The sequence below is a fragment of the Hyperolius riggenbachi genome, chromosome 3, assembly GCF_040937935.1.
Source record: "Hyperolius riggenbachi isolate aHypRig1 chromosome 3, aHypRig1.pri, whole genome shotgun sequence".
NCBI lineage: Eukaryota > Metazoa > Chordata > Amphibia > Anura > Hyperoliidae > Hyperolius > Hyperolius riggenbachi.
Window position 1 is genome coordinate 40,413,664 of NC_090648.1, and position 24,495 is coordinate 40,438,158.

General features: G+C 45.5%; 1 protein-coding gene across 1 annotated transcript in view; it reads right to left on the reverse strand.

The window, feature by feature from the left end:
- Nucleotides 1-6,138: 6,138 nt before the first annotated feature.
- Nucleotides 6,139-24,495, reverse strand: part of LOC137562071 (extracellular calcium-sensing receptor-like) — a 29,719-nt gene continuing 11,362 nt past the window's right edge. The window contains exons 3-6 of the mRNA XM_068273409.1: nucleotides 18,965-19,253; nucleotides 9,518-9,745; nucleotides 9,283-9,406; nucleotides 6,139-7,102 (exon numbers count right to left, since the gene is read on the reverse strand). Coding sequence (XP_068129510.1) covers nucleotides 6,177-7,102; nucleotides 9,283-9,406; nucleotides 9,518-9,745; nucleotides 18,965-19,253 — 1,567 coding nt within the window. The 3' untranslated portion in view covers nucleotides 6,139-6,176. The remainder of the gene's footprint in view (nucleotides 7,103-9,282; nucleotides 9,407-9,517; nucleotides 9,746-18,964; nucleotides 19,254-24,495) is intronic.

The following is a 24,495-nucleotide window of genomic DNA, read 5'->3' on the forward strand; positions in this document are numbered from 1 at the left end:
CATCACGCACGAGGTCCGAGTCCTCAGCCAGTTAAAGTCTGGGCTTTCTTTGAAGACTGCACTGAGGATGTTACCATGGCGATTTGCAAGGTGTGCAAGACCCGCCTGAGCAGGGGGAAAAGTATTAACAACCTCTCCACCACCAGCATGAGCCGCCACATTCTATCCAAACATCCCACTCTGTGGGCAAACGCGGCAGGACAGGGTACCACCAGCAACACTGCCTCCCTTGGGTTCACCAGACTCACCACCAGACCCGCCTCAGCAGCAGCAGTAGCCCAGCCATTGCGTGGTTCACAACATTCACAAACATCAGACGATGCTGACACTGTCACTTTCCGGACTAGTGCTCTTGAGGTCTCCCAGTGTTCATCAAACACAACAACCAACAGCCCTTCGGTGTGCAGCGCTACGGTTGAGTTGTCTGTCTCTGAGATGTTTGAGCACAAGAGGAAATTGCCAGCAAATGACCCCCGGGCCGTGGCAGTAACAGCCAGCCAGCATAGCCAAGCTTCTGGCCTGCGAAATGCTGCCATATCGAGTGGTGGAGACAAACAGCTTCAAGGGCATGATGTCAGTGGCCATCCCACGTTACGTGGTTCCCAGCAGCTACCACTTTGCGCGCTCTGCAGTGCCTGAGTTGCATGAGCACGTGGTCAGCTAAATAACCCGAAGCTTGAAGAATGCCGTTGCCTGCAAGGTTCACCTCACCACTGACACCTGGACGAGTGCGTTCGGCCAGGGTCGATACATCTCCCTTACCGCGCACTGGGTGAACCTTGTGGAGCCTGGCAGCGATTCCTCACCTGCTACGGCGCGGGTGTTGCCCACGCCGCAAACAGCTGGATAACAACAGCAGCACCTACCTCTCTGACTCCTTCTCCTCCAACGCATCTCAAAGCTGTACCTCATCCGGAAATGCTAACCCAGCACCAGCAGCAGTAGGATCGTGGAAGCAGTGCAGCACAGCTGTTGGCATGCGTCAGCAAGCGTTGCTGAAGCTGATCTGCCTTGGGGATAAGCAGCACACAGGGGAGGAAATTTGGAGGGGAATAAAGGAACAGACGGATTTGTGGCTGGCACCGCTGGACCTGAAACCGGGCATGAAGCTAGACACCTGGCACGAACTGGCAATGTACGCAATAGAGGTGCTGGCTTGCCCGGCAGCCAGCGTTATGTCGGAACGCTGTTTCAGTGCTGCCGGAGGCATCATCACAGATCGGCGTATCCGCCTCTCCACAGAAAATGCAGACCGTCTGACTCAAATTAAAATGAATCAATCCTGGATTGGAAACGACTACGCAACACTCCTGGACCCCAACCAAGTAACATGACCGATGAACATCTGGGATGGTTTAGCGTTTCCGGTCCCTGTTTATTGAACCTCTCATCTGTATTACATTTATGACTGCATGGCGGCAAAAAGCATTGCTGCTATATCCGCACGCTTTTTGTCCTCATGCAAGGCCTGGGTTGTTGTGTCTCACAAAGCGTGGCCTTCTCCTCCTGCGCCTCCTCCTGTTCCATCACGTGTGCTGCTGCTGCTGCTGCTGCTGCTGGGTTACCGTTGCCGGTCCCTGTTTATGGAACCTCTTATCTTTATTACATTTATGACTACATGGCGGTACAAAGCATGCTATCCGCACGCTTTTTGTCCTCATGCAAGGCCTGGGTTGTTGTGTCTCACAAAGCGTGGCCTTCTCCTCCTGCGCCTCCTCCTGTTCCATCACGTGTGCTGCTGCTGCTGCTGCTGCTGCTGGGTTACCGTTGCCGGTCCCTGTTTATTGAACCTCTTATCTTTATTACATTTATGACTACATGGCGGTACAAAGCATGCTATCCGCACGCTTTTTGTCCTCATGCAAGGCCTGGGTTGTTGTGTCTCACAAAGCGTGGCCTTCTCCTCCTGCGCCTCCTCCTGTTCCATCACGTGTGCTGCTGCTGGGTTAGCGTTGCCGCGTGGTCCCTGTTTATTGAACCACTTATCTTTATTACATTTATGACTGCATGGTGGTACAAAGCATGCTATCCGCACGCTTCTTGTCCTCATGCAAGGCCTGGGTTGTTGTGTCTCAAAGCGTGGCCTTCTCCTCCTGCGCCACCCTCCTCCTGTTCCATCACGTGTGCTGCTGCTGGATTAGCATTACCGGTCCCTTTTCCTGGAACCTCTTATATGTATTACATTTATGACTGCATGCCGACAAAAAGCATGTTACCTGTGCAAAGAAAACAGACATTTCCCGCATTTAAAAGACAGTTTTCCCTTTGAAACTTTAAAATCGATTTTCTCAAAAACTATAAGCTCTTTTTGCTAAAAAAATTTTTCCTCTTGTACCCACTCCCAAGGTGCACATACCCTGTAAATTTGGGGTATGTAGCATGTAAGGAGGCTTTACAAACCACAAAAGTTCGGGTCCCCATTGACTTCCATTATGTTCGGAGTTCGGGTCGAACACCCGAACATCGCGGCCATGTTCGGCCTGTTCGGCCCGATCCCGAACATCTAGATGTTCGCCCAACACTAATTATCAGTAGTGTTACCGATATTCTACAACATTAATATAGTAATATTTACCGATATTTTACTATGACCTAACCTCTCCCTACTCTAACCCTTAACCCCCTTTGTGGTACCTAACCCTTAACTCCCCATGTGGATATAAGGAAGGTTTCCAACAAAGAGGATGCCCTAGAAGAGGAAAGTGAAGAAGAAGAGAAAGAGGATGAGCAGATGGAGTCCAATGAAAAGAACCAGGAAGTTCCAGTGGTGCTGAATAGGATTCTGGGGAGGACTCTGCAGTGAAGGATTCTGAGACAGAAGAGGAAGAAGACCTCAATATACAAGTACCAATCCCAAGCACCCCTGAATCTGAAAGTGCCTTGAGACAACGCAAACGTGAAGCAGTACCCAAGGGTGGACAATAGTTCGTTATGTCTAGATGTTTACCTTTTGCAGACCAAAGATGTCATTTTTCTGAGGAAGTTTTTCTTTTTTTAATTGCTGCATGATGCATCAGTATTCGCATGGAACAGTCTTTCTCTCCATTGAAAAGTTTTTTTGTTTTTTTTTGTTTAAGTTGGAAATTAGCTGCTGACAATCTTGGACTTTTTTAAAGGACAACTGAAGTGAGAAGACTATGGAGGCTGCCATCTTTATTTCCTTTTAAACAATGCCAGTTGCCTGGCAGCCCTGCTGGTCTGTTTGGCTGCAGAAGTGACTGAATAACACCAGAAACAAGCATGCAGCTAATCTTGTCAGATCTGACAATAATATCAGAAACACCTGATCTGCTGCATGCTTGTTCAGGGTCTATGGCTGAAAGTATTAAAGGCAGAGGGTCAGCAAGGCGGCCAGGCAACTGGTATTGCTTAAAAGGAAATAAACATGACAGCCTCCATATACCTCTCACTACAGTTGTCCTTTAAGACATGCGTGTCTTCATCAGATATATTCTGGCTAGTTTTCGATCATTTGTCAGCTTAGAGATTTTGTGTTTTTGTTAGGTAGAGTTGTTTACATGAACTATTTTTTTTTTACTTATGTAAGTGAAAATGAAACTGGACTAGCACCATACCTCCCAACTTTTTGAGATGAGAAAGAAGGACACTTAAGCCACGCCCCTTCCACACCCCTGATCACGCCCCTGTCACACCCCTAGTCACACATACCATAAAGATTTCATAAGAAATGTTGTTTTGAAATTCAAACTACACTGGCCCTTTTTATACTGGTTCATTTTGCTTCATAATAACATTTTAAAATTAGTAATATATCAATTTAAAGGATGGGAATAAAGTTTAGAGTCAATCAAACACATTTTTAGTAGAGAAATATATATATTTACATAAAAAGAAAGACAAATAAGGAGGAAAGAGGGACAGTGCTCCTAAAGAGGGACTGTCCTTCCAAAAGAGGGACAGTTGGGAGCTATGTAGCACAGTTGAAGCTAATATTGAAAAGATCTGGAAATGACTATCAATTTATGAAACAGACGTTACCTGTGCTGATCAGGTGACGGTATTTCTGGTCACTGTATAGACATAGCTGTATAGTACATTCCGTCCGCCTGGATTTAGGAATTGCGGCTGTACAAAGAAAATATCAGCTACAAATAGCGGCAACACATTAAAAATAGCAGCTACAAATAGTGGCTAAAATTGTAGTCGCTATTATAGCGGGCGCCAATTGAATATTGTCCGTGGCAAGATTTCTGTATTACTGCAATAATCTATAGTGGAGATAATTGTGCCCTTTTCAATTTGCAGTATTTTCCAATGATCCTACCTTCGGAGTAGAGTGGACATTGAGCTAACAATTGTAACTTACTTCTTTGTTTCCTACTGTTGGTCTCAAAGTACATGAGAAGTAAAGAGTAGTGACAGTCACATGTCCCGTTTGCTGCCTCTGCCATAGTCTAAGGCCAGTATGTTACGGTTATACCAATTAGCCTACCAGTACGGTGGACTTTTTGTTTGTTGTGTTGGGTTTTTTAGGGAGCGAGGTGTGAGGCTGTGGGAAGAAACCAGAATGCCTGCAGGGAATATGTGAAGGTCAAGGGAGAGCAAACAAACTCCATGCAAATAGTTTTCATGTCAAATATTGAACCCAGGACTCCAGGTTAGAGTGCTATTGCCCCCGTGTTGCCCTTCACAGTCCTGCGCTTTATCCCCATTGCACTTATTTATTTAAGTATTTATATAGCGCCGGCATACTACGCAGTGCTGTACAGATTATATATTATCTTGTCACTAACTGTCCTTCAGAGAGGCTCACAATCTAGTCCCTACCATAGTCATATATCTTTATCGTGTAGTGCATGTATCATAGTCTAGGGCCAATTTTTAGGGGAAGCCAATTGACTTATCTGTATGTTTTTTGGGATGTGGAAGGAAACCCACGCAGACACGGGGAGAACATACTAACTCCTTGCAGATGTCGACCTGGCTGGGATTTGAACCGGGGACCCAGCGCTTGCAAGGCGAGAGTGCTACCCACTATGCCGTGCTGCCCCACTTCCACTAAGGCAAGGGAGGCAACTGCCCATGGGCCCCAAGCACTGTCGTACCCTCTGCCTCCCCCTTATCTGTTACATGCTCCTCGGGACCCCCACACAATAGCAGCATTGGTATCTCACCTGTCCCGGAGGCCAGCGTGCTGTTCCGTTCCTTCATGCTCCTGATCTTCTTCCTGCTGCTTGCCTCTTGTGATCGGCACATGTCATTTTGCTTACGCATACCATGCGCTGGTCACAAAGGCAGACAGCAGGAAGAAGACAGATCCTCTGCTCCGGGGCCCCATCGGATCTTAAAGAGGAACTGTAACGTCAAAACGTCCCCTGGGGGGTACTCACCTCGGGTGGGGGGAAGCCTCCGGATCCTAATGAGGCTTCCCACGCCATCCTCCGTCCCTCAGGGGGTCTCGCTGCAGCCCTCCGTACAGCGGTGACGTCAGTATTTACCTTCCTGGCACCTGCGCAGGCGCTCTGACAGCTGTCGGCTCCGAAGTAGGCGGAAATACCCGATCGCTGTCAGGTCTGCTCTACTGCGCAGGCGCAAGTTTCCGGCGCCTGCGCAGTAGAGCGGACCCGACTGAGATCGGGTATTTCCGTCTACTTCGGAGCCGAGAGCAGCCACAGCGCCCCCGCTGGAGCCTGCAAAGGTAAATATTGAATTGGACAGTCGTGTCTGTCGCCGGCTGTTCGGAGGGCTGCAGCGAGACCCCCGTGGGACAGAGGACGGCGTGGGAAGCCTCATTAGGATCCGGAGGCTTCCCCCACCCGAGGTGAGTACCCCCCAGGGGATGTTTCTGATGTTACAGAGTCTCTTTAAACCGGCCCGGTTCTCTGGGTAAGGCTCAATGCATGTTTTCAGCACCCCTCGTATTTATTTGTAAATTGTAACAATCTAAAATAACATTTGGTAGGTGAGTAGCAAAAGTTTAAGTATCTGAAATCTAAAGGTCAGTTGAAAAAATTAAGTTCATTGCTACTCAGGTGATGGGTCAGGTTATTGATACACTTCTTGGTTCACCATAAAGCAAATTTCCAAAATAAATACAAACATTAGGTTAAAACACATACTATTTTTATTTTTCATTATTAATTGTTTTCTCTCATAGCACATAGTTGTCGTATGCTGATATTTTGTGTTGTATTTTATAATTGCTTTCCAAGAGACTAGGCCATCTTCTTCGGAGGGGGCTTGGTTCCCCTAATGAGGAGGTTCTGATGAGTATTCATTTCAGGCTTAAACAATATAATATAACATTTAGGGAAGAAAAAACAACCTAAAATGCCACAACTGGATGAAAGTATGGCAAAAATTTCAACAGCCACCATAAGCTTGCCCTGAGTACTAATATGTGCAGGAACAAAGGAGATCCAAACGCTCAAGAAGATCAGCATGGAGAACGTGATCCACTTGGCCTCATTAAAACTATCTGGTAAGCCCCTGGCCAAAAAAGCAATCATGAAACTGACACAAGCAAGAAAGGCCATGTATCCCAGCATGCACCAGAATAAAATATAAGAACGGGTCATGCATAGATAGACGATCACACCAGTCTTCGTCTTTGTGTCCTTTCCTGGAAAAGAAGGACAGCTGGACATCCAGTAGATACAGATAAATAGTTGAATGAAGGTACAGATGATGACACATGGAATAGGAACCTTAGGACTAAGCCATCTTCTCATATTGCTTCCAGGCCTCGTAGCCCGAAAAGCAACGACTACCATCAGAGTTTTAGCAAAGATGCAGGAGATGCAAAGGGCAAATATGACTCCAAAAACTCCCTGTTGTAGAAGACAAGTACTTCTTAGTGGTTCTCCAATAAAAAGCAAACAGCAAAGGAAACTTAAAGACAGAGAGCCGAGAAGTGTATACGTAAGACCACTATTATTGGCTTTAACTATGGCTGTGTTTCTGTTTTTAATGAAGATACTCAAGACGGTGATAGTGGTGATAGAAAAAAGAACTGCAGCTGAAGTCAAAGTAGCTCCAAGTGTTTCCTGGTATGAAAGAAACTCCAGAGTTTTTGTGGTACAAGTAGTTTTATTCTCATTTGGCCACATCTCAGGAGAACAAGGAAAGCAGTTGCTCGAATCTGGAAGGCAAGATAGGCAGGTCTTACAGTTCTATTCACACTGAAACACACAGTACTTTTCATATTTGTACTTTTTTAGTAATATTTATAGCTAATTCTGCACAACTCGAGAGGAGGTTCCATGCCAGCCCAGCCCGGCAGCCTGTCCATGCCAGCAGATGCTCAAGAAAGCCACGAGGGCAAGGAATAGTAAAGCAAGGCTAGCACTAAGTCTGCAATATATGGCCAGCAGATGGCAGCAGTAGACCGTCCAGGAATCTGTTCAGGTGCACATTTTAACAGGTCAAGCTTACCATTCATTGTAGTGTCTTCTTGTCAATGTGAAAGAAGGGTGGGGTGGGAAGCGCTCAAAACATAACGTGTAAATGAGAGGTAATGGCTTACCTCTCCAGAACATGCAGACACCAGTTCAACTGGAAAAATTTTTATTCAAAATATTGACAATGCTTTTTGTGGCTCATGACCTGCTTCCTCATGTCAATACAAAAAATTCCACCATAGAGAGAACAAACTGGCAGGCACACTAGGCTTAAAAGTCTCACCACATTTATTAGCACAAGCATGAAGTGCATGAAATGTACCCGAGCCACTCTGGCAACATGTATTAGCATTAGAATGCGAAGCCTTGTATGCAGACTAAATGCATATCTGTATAAGCTAGCTCAGAGCAAAGCAAAAAAAAGCATGCGAGGAGCCATGGAGTTGGCAGTGCAGGATACTTGCGTGACCTAGTGCAGGCTGATGCGGACTGGGTGGAGGCATGGAACACTGAGGTGCTGTGGTGGATCCTAGTTGGCTGCCCTAACAGCCGTTTCGCCCTTGTTTCCTGCGGGCCTCATCAGAGGGGCTTTTTGCCATGCTGGTCCCCTTAACTTTCAGTGCCGCCGGGCCTTACAATACAAAAAATGCCTAAGCAGCATAGTGAGTAGAGTGTAGATGCCTACACTCTACTCCTTATGCTGTTAAAGAAACACTGAAGCGAAAAAAAAAATGTATGATATTATGATTTGTATGTGTAGTACAGCTAAAAAATAAAACATTGTTTCCAGTACAGGAAGAGTTAAGAAACTCCAGTTGTTATCTCTATGCAAACAAGCCATTAAGCTCTATGACTTTCAAAGTCGTGGAGAGGGCTGTTATCTGACTTTTATTATCTCAACTGTTCCTGGACTATTTACTTTTTCTCTGCCAGAGGAGAGGTCATTAGTTCACAGACTGCTCTGAAAGAATCATTTTGAATGCTTAGTGTTGTGTAATCTGCACATATTATAGAATGATGCAATGTTAGAAAACACACTATATACCTGAAAATAAAAATATGAGAATATTTTCTTTGCTGCTAATCTTCTAGTAATTATTCATAGTACACAACCAATTCACTATATCATATATTTTTTTTCGCTTCAGTGTCTCTTTAACCAGCTGGGCGGTATGGACGAGCTCAGCTCGTCCATCACCGCCGGAGGCTGCCGCTCAGGCCCTGCTGGGCCGATTTTCATGAAATAAAGAGCAGCACACGCAGCCGGCACTTTGCCAGCCGCGTGTGCTGCCCGATCGCCGCCGCTCTGCGGCGATCCGCCGCGAGCAGCGCCGAAAGAGGGTCCCCCCAGCCGCCTGAGCCCAGCGTAGCCGGAACAAAAAGTTCCGGCCAGCGCTAAGGGCTGGATCGGAGGCGGCAGACGTCAGGACGTCGGCTGACGTCCATGACGTCACTCCGCTCGTCGCTATGGCGACGATCTAAGCAAAACAAGGAAGGCCGCTCATTGCGGCCTTCCTTGTTTATTCTGGGCACCGGAGGCGATCGGAAGAACGTCTCCGGAGCGCCCTCTAGTGGGCTTTCATGCAGCCAACTTTCAGTTGGCTGCATGAAATAGTTTTTGTTTTATTTTAAAAAAAACCCTCCCGCAGCCACCCTGGCGATTTAATCAGAACGCCAGGGTGGTTAAGGAATATTTTGAATCCCCCACACGCTTATACTATGGTTGCAGGAACTGCCACCCACCTTTGTGAGTATATAATCATACAGGTATGTACTTTTGTCTTCTATACCTAACGAAACTGCACCATTGGACTCCTGGGCTCTCTCTACTTCTCGTTTAGGTATTCTTGGTCTCTACAAGAACCAACGAACCCCTTCTAGTGTCAAAGTGAAAGTGTGCTTTTTAGGATTTTCAACATACCTGTTTGGTTGGATATTTCCCCCTCTGAACAGGCAATGCAGTCATAACAACAAATGGGTTGTCCCTTCTTGGCAGCTTTGCGAAAACCAGGTCGACAACTTTCACTGCACATAGATGCTGGAATCTAAAGACATGAGTGAGTTACATAGTGGTACAATTGCAGAATCAGATGATCATCTCAAGCCTATGTTCAAGCCTGTTTTCATTACGGGAGAACATGAGGGTCGTTCTGTACCTGTTTTCCACCAGTTATCCAACTGACTGCAGAAATATTGATGCTAAGGCTGTCCTTCTGAGACTCATGTAAGTTGTAGTATCCAACCTTGACAAAGTCAATGGAGCCATCTGCTTTCCTCTTCCAGTTCAGAATATCGTAATCAGTGGGAGGATTTCCATTAAAGTCAAAGTATATTTCCTCTCCCATCTGGTTGGTGAAGGAGATGTGTTTCAGGTGATGAAAGATCTAAAAGTTGGTAAAGAAGCTCCATCTTAAAGTGTACCAGAGCTGGCCTAAAAGAAGATTTGGTATTCACCCATGGCTTCCCATGGCTTCCTCCTGCAGCATAAACCCATCGGAGTCTCACACCATCCTCCCGCGATCTGCTGTTCAGCCGTGATCAGCGCCGGTAATAGGCTCAGTCGCGTCAGTAAAGGTCTGCTGTGCATGCGCGAGAGGTCCACGCATGCGCAGAAGACCCAGACTGGACCCGACTGAGCCTATTACCGGAGTTGATTGCGGTTGACCGTGGGAGGACATTGTGGGATGGGTTTATGCAGCAGGAGGAAGCTGCGGGTGAGTATCAAATCTTCGTTTTAGGTCAGCTCTGGTTTCCTTTAAAGCTGACTTAAAGTGCAAGGAATATTGAGGCATCCTTATATTTTTCTTTTAAAAAATTGCAATGTAATTTTTTACAGCTTAAAAATGCAGAAGGTAAAGTAAACCTGAAAATGGTAAATATAAATATGTACCTAAACAGAAGGAAGCTTCTGAATTCTCCATAGGCTTCCCACACTGCCTTCTGGAGCTCCGCCTCTAGCCAGGATCCTTCTGCGCATCATGAGTGTGCTCCTCTTCATGCATAAACACAGCTGTGCTGCAATTGTGCAAGTATGGAGTCAATCATGAAAGGGTGGCTCCGGCCTACTGTGCAGGCACGGACATGCTTGCCCAGATGCAGTATGGCTGGCCCTGTGGATGAAGAGGAGCGTGGTAGTGAGCTTGGAATTTGACAAGCTCTTTTTTGACAAGCTCTTACCTTTCGGTGGTCCTCGCTCAGCAACAGTGGATGCATGGGAAGCCTATAGAGGTTCCAGAGGCTTCCCTTTTCTTAGCGAAGTATTTTACTTTTGACCCCAAGGTTTACCTCGCGTACACTGCTATAGCTTGCTTCCTCTCCTGTTTGCAGGCCCGGATTTACATCACAGGAGCCTATAGGCATAGATGTTTTTGCACCCTAGACTTCATCCTCCATGAACCTACACATCCTAGCGGAACTGCACCACAAGTGTGCTGGCTGGCCCATCTGCCACTTCTCCCTTACTTCCCTTGCCCATTATAGGTAGTTACCGATGCATTAGCATTAGGTAGCCAGAGGTACCCTCAATGTTAAATATGTATCGGTGCCCCTGATTGAAGGGAGATCTAATGTGTGAAATGCAGAGAGCTGGGTAAGTTACCCCTCATTTACAATCTGCTCGGGACTTTGCATAGGGAAGGAGGGAGGTACTAGGGGAGAGGAGTGAGCCACCTTTCCCTCAACAGGTGCCTGTAGGCACGTGCCTACAGTGCCTTATGGTAAATCCAGCCCTGCCTGTTTGGATTCAGTTAGTGCAGGGGCAAATCCAGGATTTCCAAGGGGGGGATTCCTGAAAGCGGCGTGTGGGCGTGGCCAAAACATGGTGTGGGTGGAGCCAAATACTAGCAGTTTCTAGGCTAAATTGCACCCAGGGTGAGGGCGTAAAATGCGCCCCCAACGTGAAGACAGGTATAGGTGCCCGCAGTATAGGTAGCCAGCTATAGGTCCCCCGCCCCCAGTATAGGTAGCCCATATAGTTGCCCCCAGTATAGGTTAGATAGGTATATGTCCGCAGTATAGATTAGATAAGTATATGCCCAGTATGGATTAGATAGGTATATGCCCCCCAGTATATCTTAGATAGGTATATGCCCCCCAGTATATCTTAGATAGGTATATGCCCCCCAGTATATCTTAGATAGGTATATGCCCCCAGTATAGATTAGATAGGTATATGCCCCCCAGTATATCTTAGATAGGTATATGCCCCCAGTATAGATTAGATCGGTATATGCCCCCAGTATAGATTAGATAGGTATATGCCCCCAGTATAGCTTAGATAGGTATATGCCCCCAGTATAGATTAGATAGGTATATGCCCCCCAGTATAGATTAGATAGGTATATGACCCCAGTATAGCTTAGATAGGTATATGCCCCCCAGTATATCTTAGATAGGTATATGCCTCCACTATAGATTAGATAGGTATATGTCCCCAGTATAGATTAGATAGGTATATGCCCCCCAGTATAGATTAGATAGGTATATGCCCCCCAGTATATCTTAGATAGGTATATGCCCCCCAATATATCTTAGATAGGTATATGCCTCCACTATAGATTAGATAGGTATATGCCCCCAGTATAGATTAGATAGGTATATGCCCCCCAGTATAGATTAGATAGGTATATGCCCCCAGTATAGCTTAGATAGGTATATGCCCCCCAGTATAGATTAGATAGGTATATGCCCCCCAGTATATCTTAGATAGGTATATGCCCCACAGTATATCTTAGATAGGTATATGCCCCCCAGAATATCTTAGATAGGTATTTGCCCCCCAGTATATCTTAGATAGGTATATGCCCCCCAGTATATCTTAGATAGGTATATGCCCCCCTGTATATCTTAGATAGGTATATGCCCCCCAGTATAGATTAGATAGGTATATGCCCCCAGTATAGCTTAGATAGGTATATGCCCCCCAGTATAGATTAGATAGGTATATGCCCCCCAGTATAGATTAGATAGGTATATGCCCCCCAGTATAGATTAGATAGGTATATGCCCCCCAGTATATCTTAGATAGGTATATGCCTCCACTATAGATTAGATAGGTATATGCCCCCCAGTATAGATTAGATAGGTATATGCCCCACAGTATATCTTAGATAGGTATATGCCCCCCAGTATATCTTAATAATAATAATAATAATAATAATAATAATAGGTATATGCCCCCAGTATAGATTAGATAGGTATATGCCCCCCAGTATAGATTAGATAGGTATATGACCCCAGTATAGCTTAGATAGGTATATGCCCCCCAGTATATCTTAGATAGGTATATGCCTCCACTATAGATTAGATAGGTATATGCCCCCCAGTATATCTTAGATAGGTATATGCCCCCCAGTATAGATTAGATAGGTATATGCCCCCCAGTATAAATTAGATAGGTATATGCCCCTGAGTATATGAAGCAGGGGTATATGTGCCCAGTAAATGAAGCAGGGGTATATGTGCCCAGTATATGAAGCAGGGATATATGTGCCCAGTATATGAAGCAGAGGTATATGTCCCCAGTATATGAAGCAGGGGTATATGTGCCCAGTTATGAAGCAGGGATATATGCCCAGTATACGTAGCCAGAATGGCTGGCTTCCAAACATCCCCCCCGGCGCCGGCCCTGCCTCCTAAGTGAGCCCTGGCTGCACTTGCCTGAGGGGAGAGACCACCCGAGCTCATCCAGCATCACTACTGAAGACAAGTAGTCAGTCCAATCAGGGGAAGGAGCGCGCCCGCTGCGGATCATGGATGCGTGGCGTGGTGACGTCACGTCGTCAGTCATCGGTAGCCATGGAGATTAGTGGGACGCCATCACCTCCGCCGCCCGCTGCCGAAACAGGTAATGTATTCTGCACTGCAGTGCGCCGCTGTCCGGGGCCCCCCTCCGCTCTAGTCAGAGAGACGACCTCCTCGCCGCACACACGAGCAGGCGGCAGCTGCGCTATACCATCTGCAGCTGCCGCTGCTCGGATTCAGAGGAGGTCGCCATCATGGGAAATACCACTTCCGGTCTCGGTGCAGGGGGATGTTCCTTTTATACAATACCAGTTGCCTGGTAGTCTTGCTGGTTAGCTAGTCTTGCTATTAGGATGCAGTAGTGTCTGAATAACACCAGAAACAAGCATGCAGCTAAACTTTCAGATCTGGCAATACCTGAACTGCTGCATGCTTGTTCATGGTTTATGGCTAAAAGTATTAGAGGCAGAGGATCATCGGGATAGCCAGGCAACTGGTATTGCTTAAGAGGAAATAAATATGGCAGCCTCCATATCCCTCTTGCTTCAGTTGCCCTTTAAAGAGGAACTGTAACGACAAAACGGCCCCTGGGGGGTACTCACCTCGGGTGGGGGAAGCCTCAGGATCCTAATGAGGTTTCCCACGCCGTCCTGCGTCCCTCGGGGGTCTCGCTGTAGCCCTCCGTACAGCGGTGACGCAATATTTACCTTCCTGGCTCCTGCGCAGGTGCTCTGATGCCTCTCGGCGCCGAAGTAGGCGGAAATACCCGATCGCCGTCGGGTCTGCTCTACTGCGCAGGCGCAAGTTTCCGGCGCCTGCGCAGTAGAGCGGACCCAACGGAGATCGGGTATTTCCGTCTATTTCCGTGCCGAAAGTCGCCACAGCGCCCCCGCTGGAGCCAGCAAAGGTAAATATTGAACTGACAGTCGGCACAGTCGCCGGCTGTTCGGAGGGCTGCGGCGAGACCCCCGTGGGACAGAGGACGGCGTGGGAAGCCTCATTAGGATCCGGAGGCTTCCCCCACCCGAGGTGAGTACCCCCCAGGGGAGGTTTTTGTTGTTACAGAGTCTCTTTAAAGAGACACTGAAGCGAAAAAAATATATGATATAGTGAATTGGTTGTGTACTATGAATAATTACTAGAAGATTAGCAGCAAAGAAAATATTCTCATATTTTTATTTTCAAGTATATAGTGTTTTTTCTAACATTGCATCATTCTCTAATATGTGCAGATTACACAACACTCAGCATTCAAAATGATTCTTTCAGAGCAGTCTGTGAACTAATGACCTCTCCTCTGCCAGAGGAAAAGTAAATAGTTAACTAACAGTTGAGATAATAAAGGTCAGAAAACAGCCCTCTCCACGACTTTGAAAGTCGTAGAGCTTAATGGCTTTTTTGTATAGAGATAACAACTGGAGTTTCTTAACTCTTCCTGTACTGGAAACAATTAGACTAATGTATCTGATCTTAATGTTTTATTTCTTAGCTGTACTACACATATAAATCATAATATCATAGTTTTTTTTCCGCTTCAGTGTCTCTTTAAGAGGAGGTCAACTTTAAAGAACCACTATAAAAAAAATGTGTAATTTAAAATACATGTGCACACATATTTATTAGAAGTACAATTCCCCCAGATTATAATGATGCACTTTAGATTATTATTATTTAGTATTTATATAGCGCTGCTGTACAGTGTATATATATATATATATATATATATATATATATATAGTCTTGTCACTAACTGTCCCTCAAAGGAGCTCACAATCTAATCCCTACAATTGCCATATGTCTATATTATTTAGTGAAAGTACTGTAGTCTAGGGCCAATTTTTTAGGGGGAGTCAATTAACTTATCTGTATGTTTTTGGAATGTGGGAAGAAACCAGAGTGCCCGGAGGAAACCCACGCAGACACGGAGAGAACATACAAACTCTTTGAAGATAGTGCCCTGGCTGGGATTTGAACCAGGGACCCAGTGCTGCAAGGCAAGAGAGCTAACCACTACGCCACCGTGCTACTCTTCTCTTATGTTCCTGTCACGTACAGTAGGTAGTAAAAATCTGGTTGAAAATTGGACTGGTCCATCTCTTTATGGGGGGTTCTCAGTATTTCCTTTATTCTTTACAAAAGCATTCCCTAGAGAGGATCTATACTAAGATGCAGTCCAGCCTGCCTACTCATTTGCACACTATTTTGGCAGATGGACTGAGCAACTGCTGTTCAAGAAGTGCTTTTGAAAATTAACATAATCCTGAGAAACCCCATGAGGAAATGAACAAAAACTGTCAGATTTTTACTCCCTACTGTAATTGCCAGGGACATAGGAGAAAAATAATTTATAGCGCATTTTTATCTGGGAGAAATGTACTTCTTATATGCATGTATTTAACATTTTTAAATTTTTTGCAATAGTGGTCCTTTAAATAAATTTATATTATTAATACATTTGTGTTTACAAAGGCAATGAGCTTTATGGGAAAGGCCTTATTCTGTGACATCTGAAACAGCCAGGGCTGTAGCAGTACCCCAAAGGCCCATAATTTACTGCAAGGCAAAGCAAGAAGTCAAATATACAGTATCTTATACTAGTGGTAATACCTACCTGCCAAGGCTTTACGTCATTCACGCTGGTACATTTCCTATTTCCGTTTGAAGCCTGATCTTTCCCACATGAGAAAATTAGATTATGAATTGCATGGGCCACAGCATACACTGCGTTATAGACCAAGTATTGCGACCGGAAGTCATAGTATCGATAACTGGCAGTCTTATCATAGAAATCTGTCAGGTTCATCTCCCCGGTGCACAACACTGTCTCGTTGCTAAAACTGCCGCTAGAATTTGGCCAACGACAGCCAAGAACCTTCTCCCAAAAGATCTCAAAAAATATGTCTTGTGGGAGAGAAGTGGATGGCTTTAGTTTCAGCAGATAGTCGTTAAAGCTCGTCATGTCCACTTCATGGAGTGATAGGCCAAGTGTCCCCATCAGAATATGACTATACCTCGCTATGGATAGCAATATTGAGTTTGACCATCCATTGGAAGCCAGCCATACTCTTTCAACATCTGTTCTGCTTACAAGTAATTCCATTAGAGGATTGATAGTTGGGTCCCGAGAAAAGAGTATCACAACCTTTGCTGAGGACTTTGCAATGGTGCTGGCTATCATAAGAAGCTGGCTTAGAGAAGTCCCTTGACCAAAGATCTCGTGGTAAGCAATGCATACTCCAATCTTCTGGAGCTCCTCCTTAAGAATCTGCGATCCCTGTATGCCATAATCGTTGTTGAGAGAAAGCAACCCGACCCATTTCCAGCCCATTAAGGAAACCAGTTTGACCAAGGCAAAAGCTTGTTTGTCGTCACTAGGAATAGTGCGGAAGAATGAAGGATATAGGAATCGATTGCTCAATGTAGTCACGGTAGCTGAGTAACTAACCTGCAGGAGTTACAATTAATAATCACACAACTGTTAAAAGATAATGAAAATTGCAAAACATTGAATATCGGGGTCAACCAAACAAACACAACCAGACATCCCAGATGCCCCCAGATGGCTGCAACAACTTGTCTCCAATACTATTCATATTCCTGGGTATTAATGATAGGAAATGGTGTTTAAATGGAACTTGGCACCAAATTTGAAAACTTATCAAACATATATTTCATTGATGTCTGATAAATCATGCTCATTCACCATGACAGCCATGGTTGCTACACTGGCAACTTGCGGATATCCCACCATACATACCCAAGAAGTTTGAGGGCAACACACAGGGGTGAAACTAGAAATCACTGGGCCCCCACTGCAAAACTTTGGATGCAGCCCCCCTCCCCCCCCCCCCCCGCTTTCTGCACAGGTAAACTGAGAACCAATGTTATTCAATTGACTAGTGCACACTTGAATGTATTATCCCCATGCAGATAAAAACAGGCAGCAGTGAAGCACTGCAGGCATTTTCCCTATCAATGGCATTAGCTTCTGTGATAAAACGTGCATGTTTTCACACATAGGGCCTGATTCACAAAGCGGTGCTAACAGTTAGCACGCTAGTGAAAAGCCCTTTATCACGCCTAAACTCAGTTTAGGCATGATAAGTTTAGGTGTGATAAGTTTAGGTGTGATAAGTTTAGGCGTGATAAGTTTAGGTGTGATACGTTTTTAGGCGTGATAAGTTTAACCACTTCAGCCTTCAGTCGTTTTCACTTTATGCTTCCAAGCAATTTTCACCTCCCATTCATTAGCCTATAACTTTATCACTACTTATCACAATGAACTGATCTATATCTTGTTTTTTCCGCCACCAATTGGGCTTTCTTTGGGGGGTACATTTTGCTAAGAGCCACTTTACTGTAGATGCATTTTAACAGGAAGAATAAGGAAAAAACAGAAAAAATGTATTATTTCTCAGTTTTCGGCCATTATAGTTTTAAAATAATACATGCCTCCATAATTGAAACTCACATATTGTATTTGCCCATATGTCCCGGTTATTACACCGTTTAAATTATGTCCCTATCACAATGTAGGGCGACAGTATTTTACTTGGAAATAAAAGTGCATTTTTTCCGTTTTGCATCCATCACTATTTACAAGCTTATAATTAAAAAAATATATAAATATTTCATGTTTACATAGATATTTAAATTATTTTAATTGTAATGTTTTGTTTTTTTTATTTATTATTAAACATTTTATGTGGGTATTTTTGGGAGGGTGGGATGCAAATAAATTTTTTTAGGACATATTGGTTTTATTTTTTAATTTTTTTTTTGCATTTTCCTGCAGTTAGCTTTTTTTTTTGCAGTTAGCTGAGTTTGTTTACAATGACGTCACTCTAAGCATAACACGGACGCTTAGAGTGACGTCGGGGGAAATAGGAACAGAAAAACCTCAGCTTCCGTGCGAAGCTGGCGGTTTTTCTCGGGGGGAGAGCAATCAGTGATCGGGCTCCATAGCTTGATTCACTGATTGCCTGGCTAGCGAACCGCGGGCCGGGAGTGCACGTGCACACGCGCGATCGGCCGTGGGGGCGCGCGGCAGCGCACATGGCCTCCTGGGCGTAGCTAGTACGTCCGGGAGGCCAAAGTAGTTAAGCACCAACTGGGTTAGCACCGCAGTGCACAGCTGATCAAAAGTTTTGCGCTAGTAAAGTCTGGTGCACTTTGCATAGAGTTTAATGGTGCTGCTTTGCGTGCGGGACTTTGCCCGCAATCTAAACTTATCTAAACTTATCATGCCTAAAGTTATCATGCCTAAACTTATCATGCCTAAACTGAGTTTAGGCATGATAAAATGGTTATCACGCCTCAAGTCTTTAACTAGGTTATCGCCGCTTTGTGAATCGAGCCCATACAGACAAACATGTTGTGCAGAAAACGCATACAGAAAACCGACAGAGGAGTGTGCTCCCAGCCTCAGCTTATTACATTCACTCTGTCCATACCTGATGGAGCAGAACTGGCTCGGCACAGTACAGAGCACTTGGGAAGTGAGCAGAGGGGGAAGGGCACAGCTGTACACAAGACCCTGCTGAACACTGGATAGGGACTGTCTATAAAACGTTGTCTACAAAACTTTGTGTGATTCCTTATCAGTGGCTGAGCAGATGTAGTCATTAGAACAATTGTGCAGAGAGCAGAAAGATTTTTCTCCCCATGCCCTTAGTTGTCAGTCCCTCAAGACGTCTCCCCCCACGGGCCCCTCTGCGGACTCTGGACCCACCTGCAGCTGCATCCCTTGCTGGGTCTATTGTTATGCTCCTGGCAACACATCCATTTACTTATTGGAAGTACTAAATAATAATGCTATGTATCTATTTAAATAGTTTACAGGAAATAAGCATGCGCCATACCTGAGGATACCAATAGAGACCAAGAAGAGTAGCCAAGGAAATGGTTGAAAGTGAAATAGAATCTGCGATCATCGCCATGGGGATCTTTTGGTTACACCGGTAATTTAAGATGGGATTGTCCTGCCCCGTCAGAGCTGTAATTGTCTGCCAGAGTGAAAAATGCATGTGGAGACAGCAATCAAATAACTGAAAGCCCAGGGAGATGTTAGGAAGGAGAAAATTATTGCTATTGATCTCTTCTGTGGCATAAACCATGGCTTGCAACCAGGTGTAGGAAATTGAGCTGTACCTGGGGGAACAAAAATGGAATTATATGCTAGAAGTTAAAAGTTTGAAAACTCTCTAGTGGTGGCCCATGCTTTTTTTTGAGGGTCTCTCTGTGCTCTAAACACCATGCAACTGGTCTTCTGAAGAAAAGAAGGGTGAATAGATTTGGTGCTATTTTTGCACCAGTGCGAGGTATTGGCTACTCTGCTGTTATGTTGTTTCGTTGTATCTTTCCCAGTCCTTCAGCTAACTGTAAGTGGTCCCTGTAATATTAACCTGCCTGATTTTAAAGTGAACTTGAGACAATGGTCAAAAAGGAAATACTTACCTAAGAATAAGGAAGCCTTGGAATCCTATAGAGTAACGAGGGATCGGACGATGACGTGGGAAGCCTTGCAGAGTTCCCCAACCCTGTCCTCAGGGCCCACCAACAGTACGTTCTGCAGAAACCATAAACAGGCACAGGTGAGGTAATTAGTGTCTAAGCAGAACTCATAAACTGCCTCTGTGGATTTCTACAAAACATGCACTGTAGGTGGGCCCTGAGGACAGGGTTGGGGAACACTGCACAGGATCCAGAGGCTTCTCTCTTGTTAGGCAAGTATTTCCTTTTTGACCCAAACTTTGGCTTTAACCTTTTCCCTGCCATGATATTAACCCCTTTCTGTTGCAGCGCTAAACTTCTAACCCTAACTAATACAGTTAACCTCCTCCTAACCTTAAAGGGATCAGGACCAGAAAATGCCAAAATACCACTGGGACTTCCTCTAGCCCCTCTTAGTCCGTGAGGTCCCTTGGCATCCTCTGGGCATACCGACTTTGTGAGGAGTCGTGCAAAACTGCGAATGATGGTCCTTCCTCTCACCCATCTCGCTCTCGCACCAGTCGCCATAAGCGTTCTGCGCATGGACGATTCTGAAAAGAATGAACTGTGCATTTGCAGAACACTCACAGCAATGGGCGAGCGAGCAAGATGGGCATGCGGAGTCTGTGCATGCCCAGTTGCGCACAACTCCTCGTGAAGTTGACATGCTAATGGAGCCACCAGCAGAAGAACGGAGGGAGCCCAGAGGATGCCAAGGGACCTCATAGACTAGGAGGGGCTGGAGGAAGCCCCAGGTAAGTTCATTTTAGCATTTTCTTGTTCTGCTTAGGGTCCCTTTAAGCAAGCCTGAACTGAAAATACAAGGTAAATAACTGCATGTGGAGCAGCAATACTACATACTTAAAACCTCCTTGCAGTCTCATAATTCTGCTTTCATTTTAACCTCTTAAGGACCACAGATTTATACCCCCCTAGTGACCAGGTGATTTTTCACAGTTCAGCACTTTGCAACTTTAACACTTTATTGCTCGGCCATACAACTTAGCACCTAAATGAATTGTGCCTCCTTTTCTTCTCACCAATAGAGCTTTTTGTTGGTGGTATCTGATTGCTGCTGCCATTTTTATTTCTATTAATAAAAAAAATAGCAAAATAGTTGTTGTTTTTATCCCCCCCCCCCCCTCCTAAATTGGCCCTGCACTAAGATAAATACACTGCACTATGCATACATAGAGATATGTCTATGATAGGAATTAGTTTGTGAGCCACTCCTGGGGACAGTTAAGTGACAAGGCTGTCCTTTGTACATTGCTGTGCTAGATTGCAGCCCTGTACACATATATTTTATCTTTTTTTTCCTCAAAAGCAGTCTGCCAGCTCTGATCACGGCTGGCAGGCTGATCAAGGATCCCTGCCTTGTTTACCCGCAGGGAAGGTGTGCTCGAGCGAGCGCTCGTTCCCTGCTAATCTCGCGAGACACGAGCTGACACTAATTGGCATTAGCTGAATGCAAGAGAGCCACACACACTCCCACTGTCGGCCAGCATGAGGTGGTCAGGAGGAGGTTAAGGGACTCCATTTTATCTCTCTGACATCTGCATAGCAGTTATTCCAGTGCAGTGTAAAATCTGGTTCATTCAGCTCCCAGAAAAAAAATAAACTTTTTTCCTATCCGCCGTGTGTGCTCTTTAAAACGAATTTGTTTCTGTCTACACTTGAGGAGTTAGACTGCTTCATTTGCATACATACAGATCACTGAAAGCAGAAAAAAAAGTTCTAAGCAGGAATAGGGCCCATTCAACAGCAGCGTAGCAATAGGGGTTGCAGAGGTAGCCAACGCATCAGAGCCCTTGGGCCAGAGGGGCACCGAGGGGCCATTCCTCAAACACAATATTAGCTCTCTATTGACTATGTGCTGGTAATAATCATTTCTATAGATGCTTTAAATAGTAGTAATCATTAACAAACTGGTTCCCATCCCCTTCTTGCACCTCTGACACTGTGGAAATCATTGGCAGGTTTTGGTGCGCTGTATCAATTGTTATGTATCGAGTGCTTGGGACCCATAGCTCCTTAGCTACGCCACTGCCATTCAACCTACATGGCATGTGCACAAATCTGATTTTGTCAAATAAATGAACTTTCATGATATCATTCAGATTGCACACTGACAACACCGCACAAAAGGGGAAATGTCATATTCTAAGTGATAAGTAGCTTGCAGCATGCTTGGCCATTGCATGAGGATTACCAATAAATCTAATTACCATCTTCAGCTGTCCAATGGTTGAGTGCAAAGAGAATCACTCTGGTGAATAATAGCTATTTGCCTGAGCATTATTCCTACACTCTGAACGATGGGGGGGGGGGCCACAAGGTTTTGTACCATGGAGCTGTACTTCAGCACCACGGCACTGCCAGATCCACAGCTTCCGTTTCTGTCACCTGCCATCTGCCCCTAAAGCCCCACGGGCACTCACCCGAAGTCTGCTGCTACATGTCAGCTTCTCCGGGACCTCCAAAACAACCCACCAGGACCTCCACAGCAGCTCCTTCTTCTTACTGCTGAACACTAGAGCCTCAGGAAAGCACCTGAGAATCCTAAAGGATGATTCTAACTTGTATGATTCTCATTGGTTTGCTTAGTGGACCAATGAGGAGCCCTGGCGGAAGCTTTGAAGATATATTTGTTGGGCCTCCAGCGTGAGGAGAAGCGGTGAGAGTGGTGGTGGCAGTCCTGGTGGGTTTTTGCAAGCGGCGGGGAGGGAAGGTGCCAGAGGGGCCTGATATGTAGCAGCGAGCATAGGATGCAGTGGTATTAGTGATGGGGAGTGCCAGCCGGGGGCAAATCTTCAATCAAAATGACAGTTTAGTAGTATATGTACCCATGTTTATCTCGTCATGTGACATGTCAGTTCAGGTATGCTCTAGCCTTTCTAATTGGAGCCTAGCTCTTCACAATCATGCGTTTCAAAGCATATATTAATTGGTTCAGAAAGGTAGATTATTACTTACCTGGGGCTGGGGCTTCTTCCAGCCTAAGCCCTTTCCCCACCCCCTTGTTTTTTAAGTTCCCTCTGTGTCCTGTAGGTCCCCTCCATTTGCCGCTGTTCCCTTCAAAAGATCTGTGACTAGAACTCACCAGGAGCATTCTGCACCTGTGTGGTACAATTCTTCTGAGCACCATGCATGATGCATAGTAGCTTGCAACTTGAGTTCTAGTCACAGATCTTTCGGAGAAGACAGTGGCACAACATAGAGGACGCAGAGGACTCTGAGGGGCTGAAAACTACAGAGGCTGAAAGATAAGTAAAAAAAAAATCTACTTTTGGCCCAATCCAGGTGTTTGTCAACTTTTCATTAAGCACTTACGAGTAACAAGTGACATGGTGGTCTCTTTCTCTGAAGGAGTAGCCCAGATCCACAAAACCCGTGTGTATTGGAAAGATCCCTCCAAGGACAATGTCCCCATGTTGTTTATAGGCAGGATACTGAAGACCATGAAGAGTGCATGGATCCAACCGTCCAAACGAAAACAAAGACAGGAGGCTGATCGCTCCCAATCCCAGCACCATGCGAAGTATGGCCATCTGATGGTGGTAGTAGGAGAAAATTCATGCATTAGTCTATTAAAATGTGCAAAATAAGAACATAATAATAAAAAAAAGCAAACACAAATTTCAAATAAAAAAAAAATATATATAAAGTTGACCCTGATCCACTAAATACTGACCTTAGTTCAGTGCAAAGCTGTAAGATCAGCCTTGCCACTACTTCTCAGAGTACCAGTAATTTGAACCTAACACTAAGCTCCATCAATTTGGCCCACGTCTCAGGGTATGATTTAGATTTTGGTCCCTTATGTGACTGAGTTTGACACCCTTGCTGTAGAGGCTTCCCACACCGTCCTTCGGTCCCCCCTTGCCACTCGCGGACCCTCCAATGGAATCCAACTAGAGCTTGTCAGAGTTCTAGCTTGTGATCATGCTCTTCTTCAAACACAAGCTTGGCCATGCCTGCGCAGCAAGTTGTGCAAGCGTGGCCATGCTCACACGGGTGTAGTGTGGCCGTGCATGAAGTGCATGAGGATCCCTGGCAGAGGCAGAGTTCCACTCGAGTTCACTTTAAAGAAAAAAAAGTGCTTCTAAAATGTTTTAGTGCTTTTCACGAACACTTCCGGGGTAAAACAACAAAAGAGGATCTACCTACCTGGGGCTTCCTCCAGAGTCCAGCCCCTGGCAGCCTATCTGCCTCGCTGCAGCTCCACTCCCAGCTGGTGTCCCTTCCGTTGTAGATGTCTACTGCGCCTGCGCCTTGAGTGGAAGAGTTCTGCACAGACGCAGTACTTCTGCTCAAGTAACGAGATGGCGCACCACAACTACACTACATGTTACGGACTGCAGTCCTTCATCAGGTGGTTTTACACCAGATGAAGGACTACGGTCCGTAACACGTAGTGTAGTTGTTCCACAATACACAGCAATTGATTTGCAGCCAGTGGTGTGCCGTCTCGGTACTTGAGTGGAAGTTTCCAGGGCTGTGTGAGCAGTCCGGCCGAGACTTGACACTGGTTTACTGTCAGGTTCCATACACCTGAAGTGCTGTTTTGCAGGCATTACACAGTGTGCAGTACTTCTGTGCCTGGGCTGAATGCTCCAGGCTATGTGAGCGCGATTGCGAGCAGCGCGGTCTTTCGCTCACGCAGGAGCAGAAAATGATGACCTAGCGAGGTCGGCATCTGCAACAGAGGGAATCCCGGGTTACCGGCTGGGAGCAAAGCTGCGGTGAGGGACAGAAGGGCTGCCAGGGGCTGTAAGAAGAACCAGGTAGGTAGATCTTGGTGTTTTAGGAGAGTTGTCTGTGAAGATAGAGCAGATATTCAGTAGTTTGTAATCTGCGCTGGTCGTGGGCATTTCAACTAAACCTGTGGGGAAAAAAA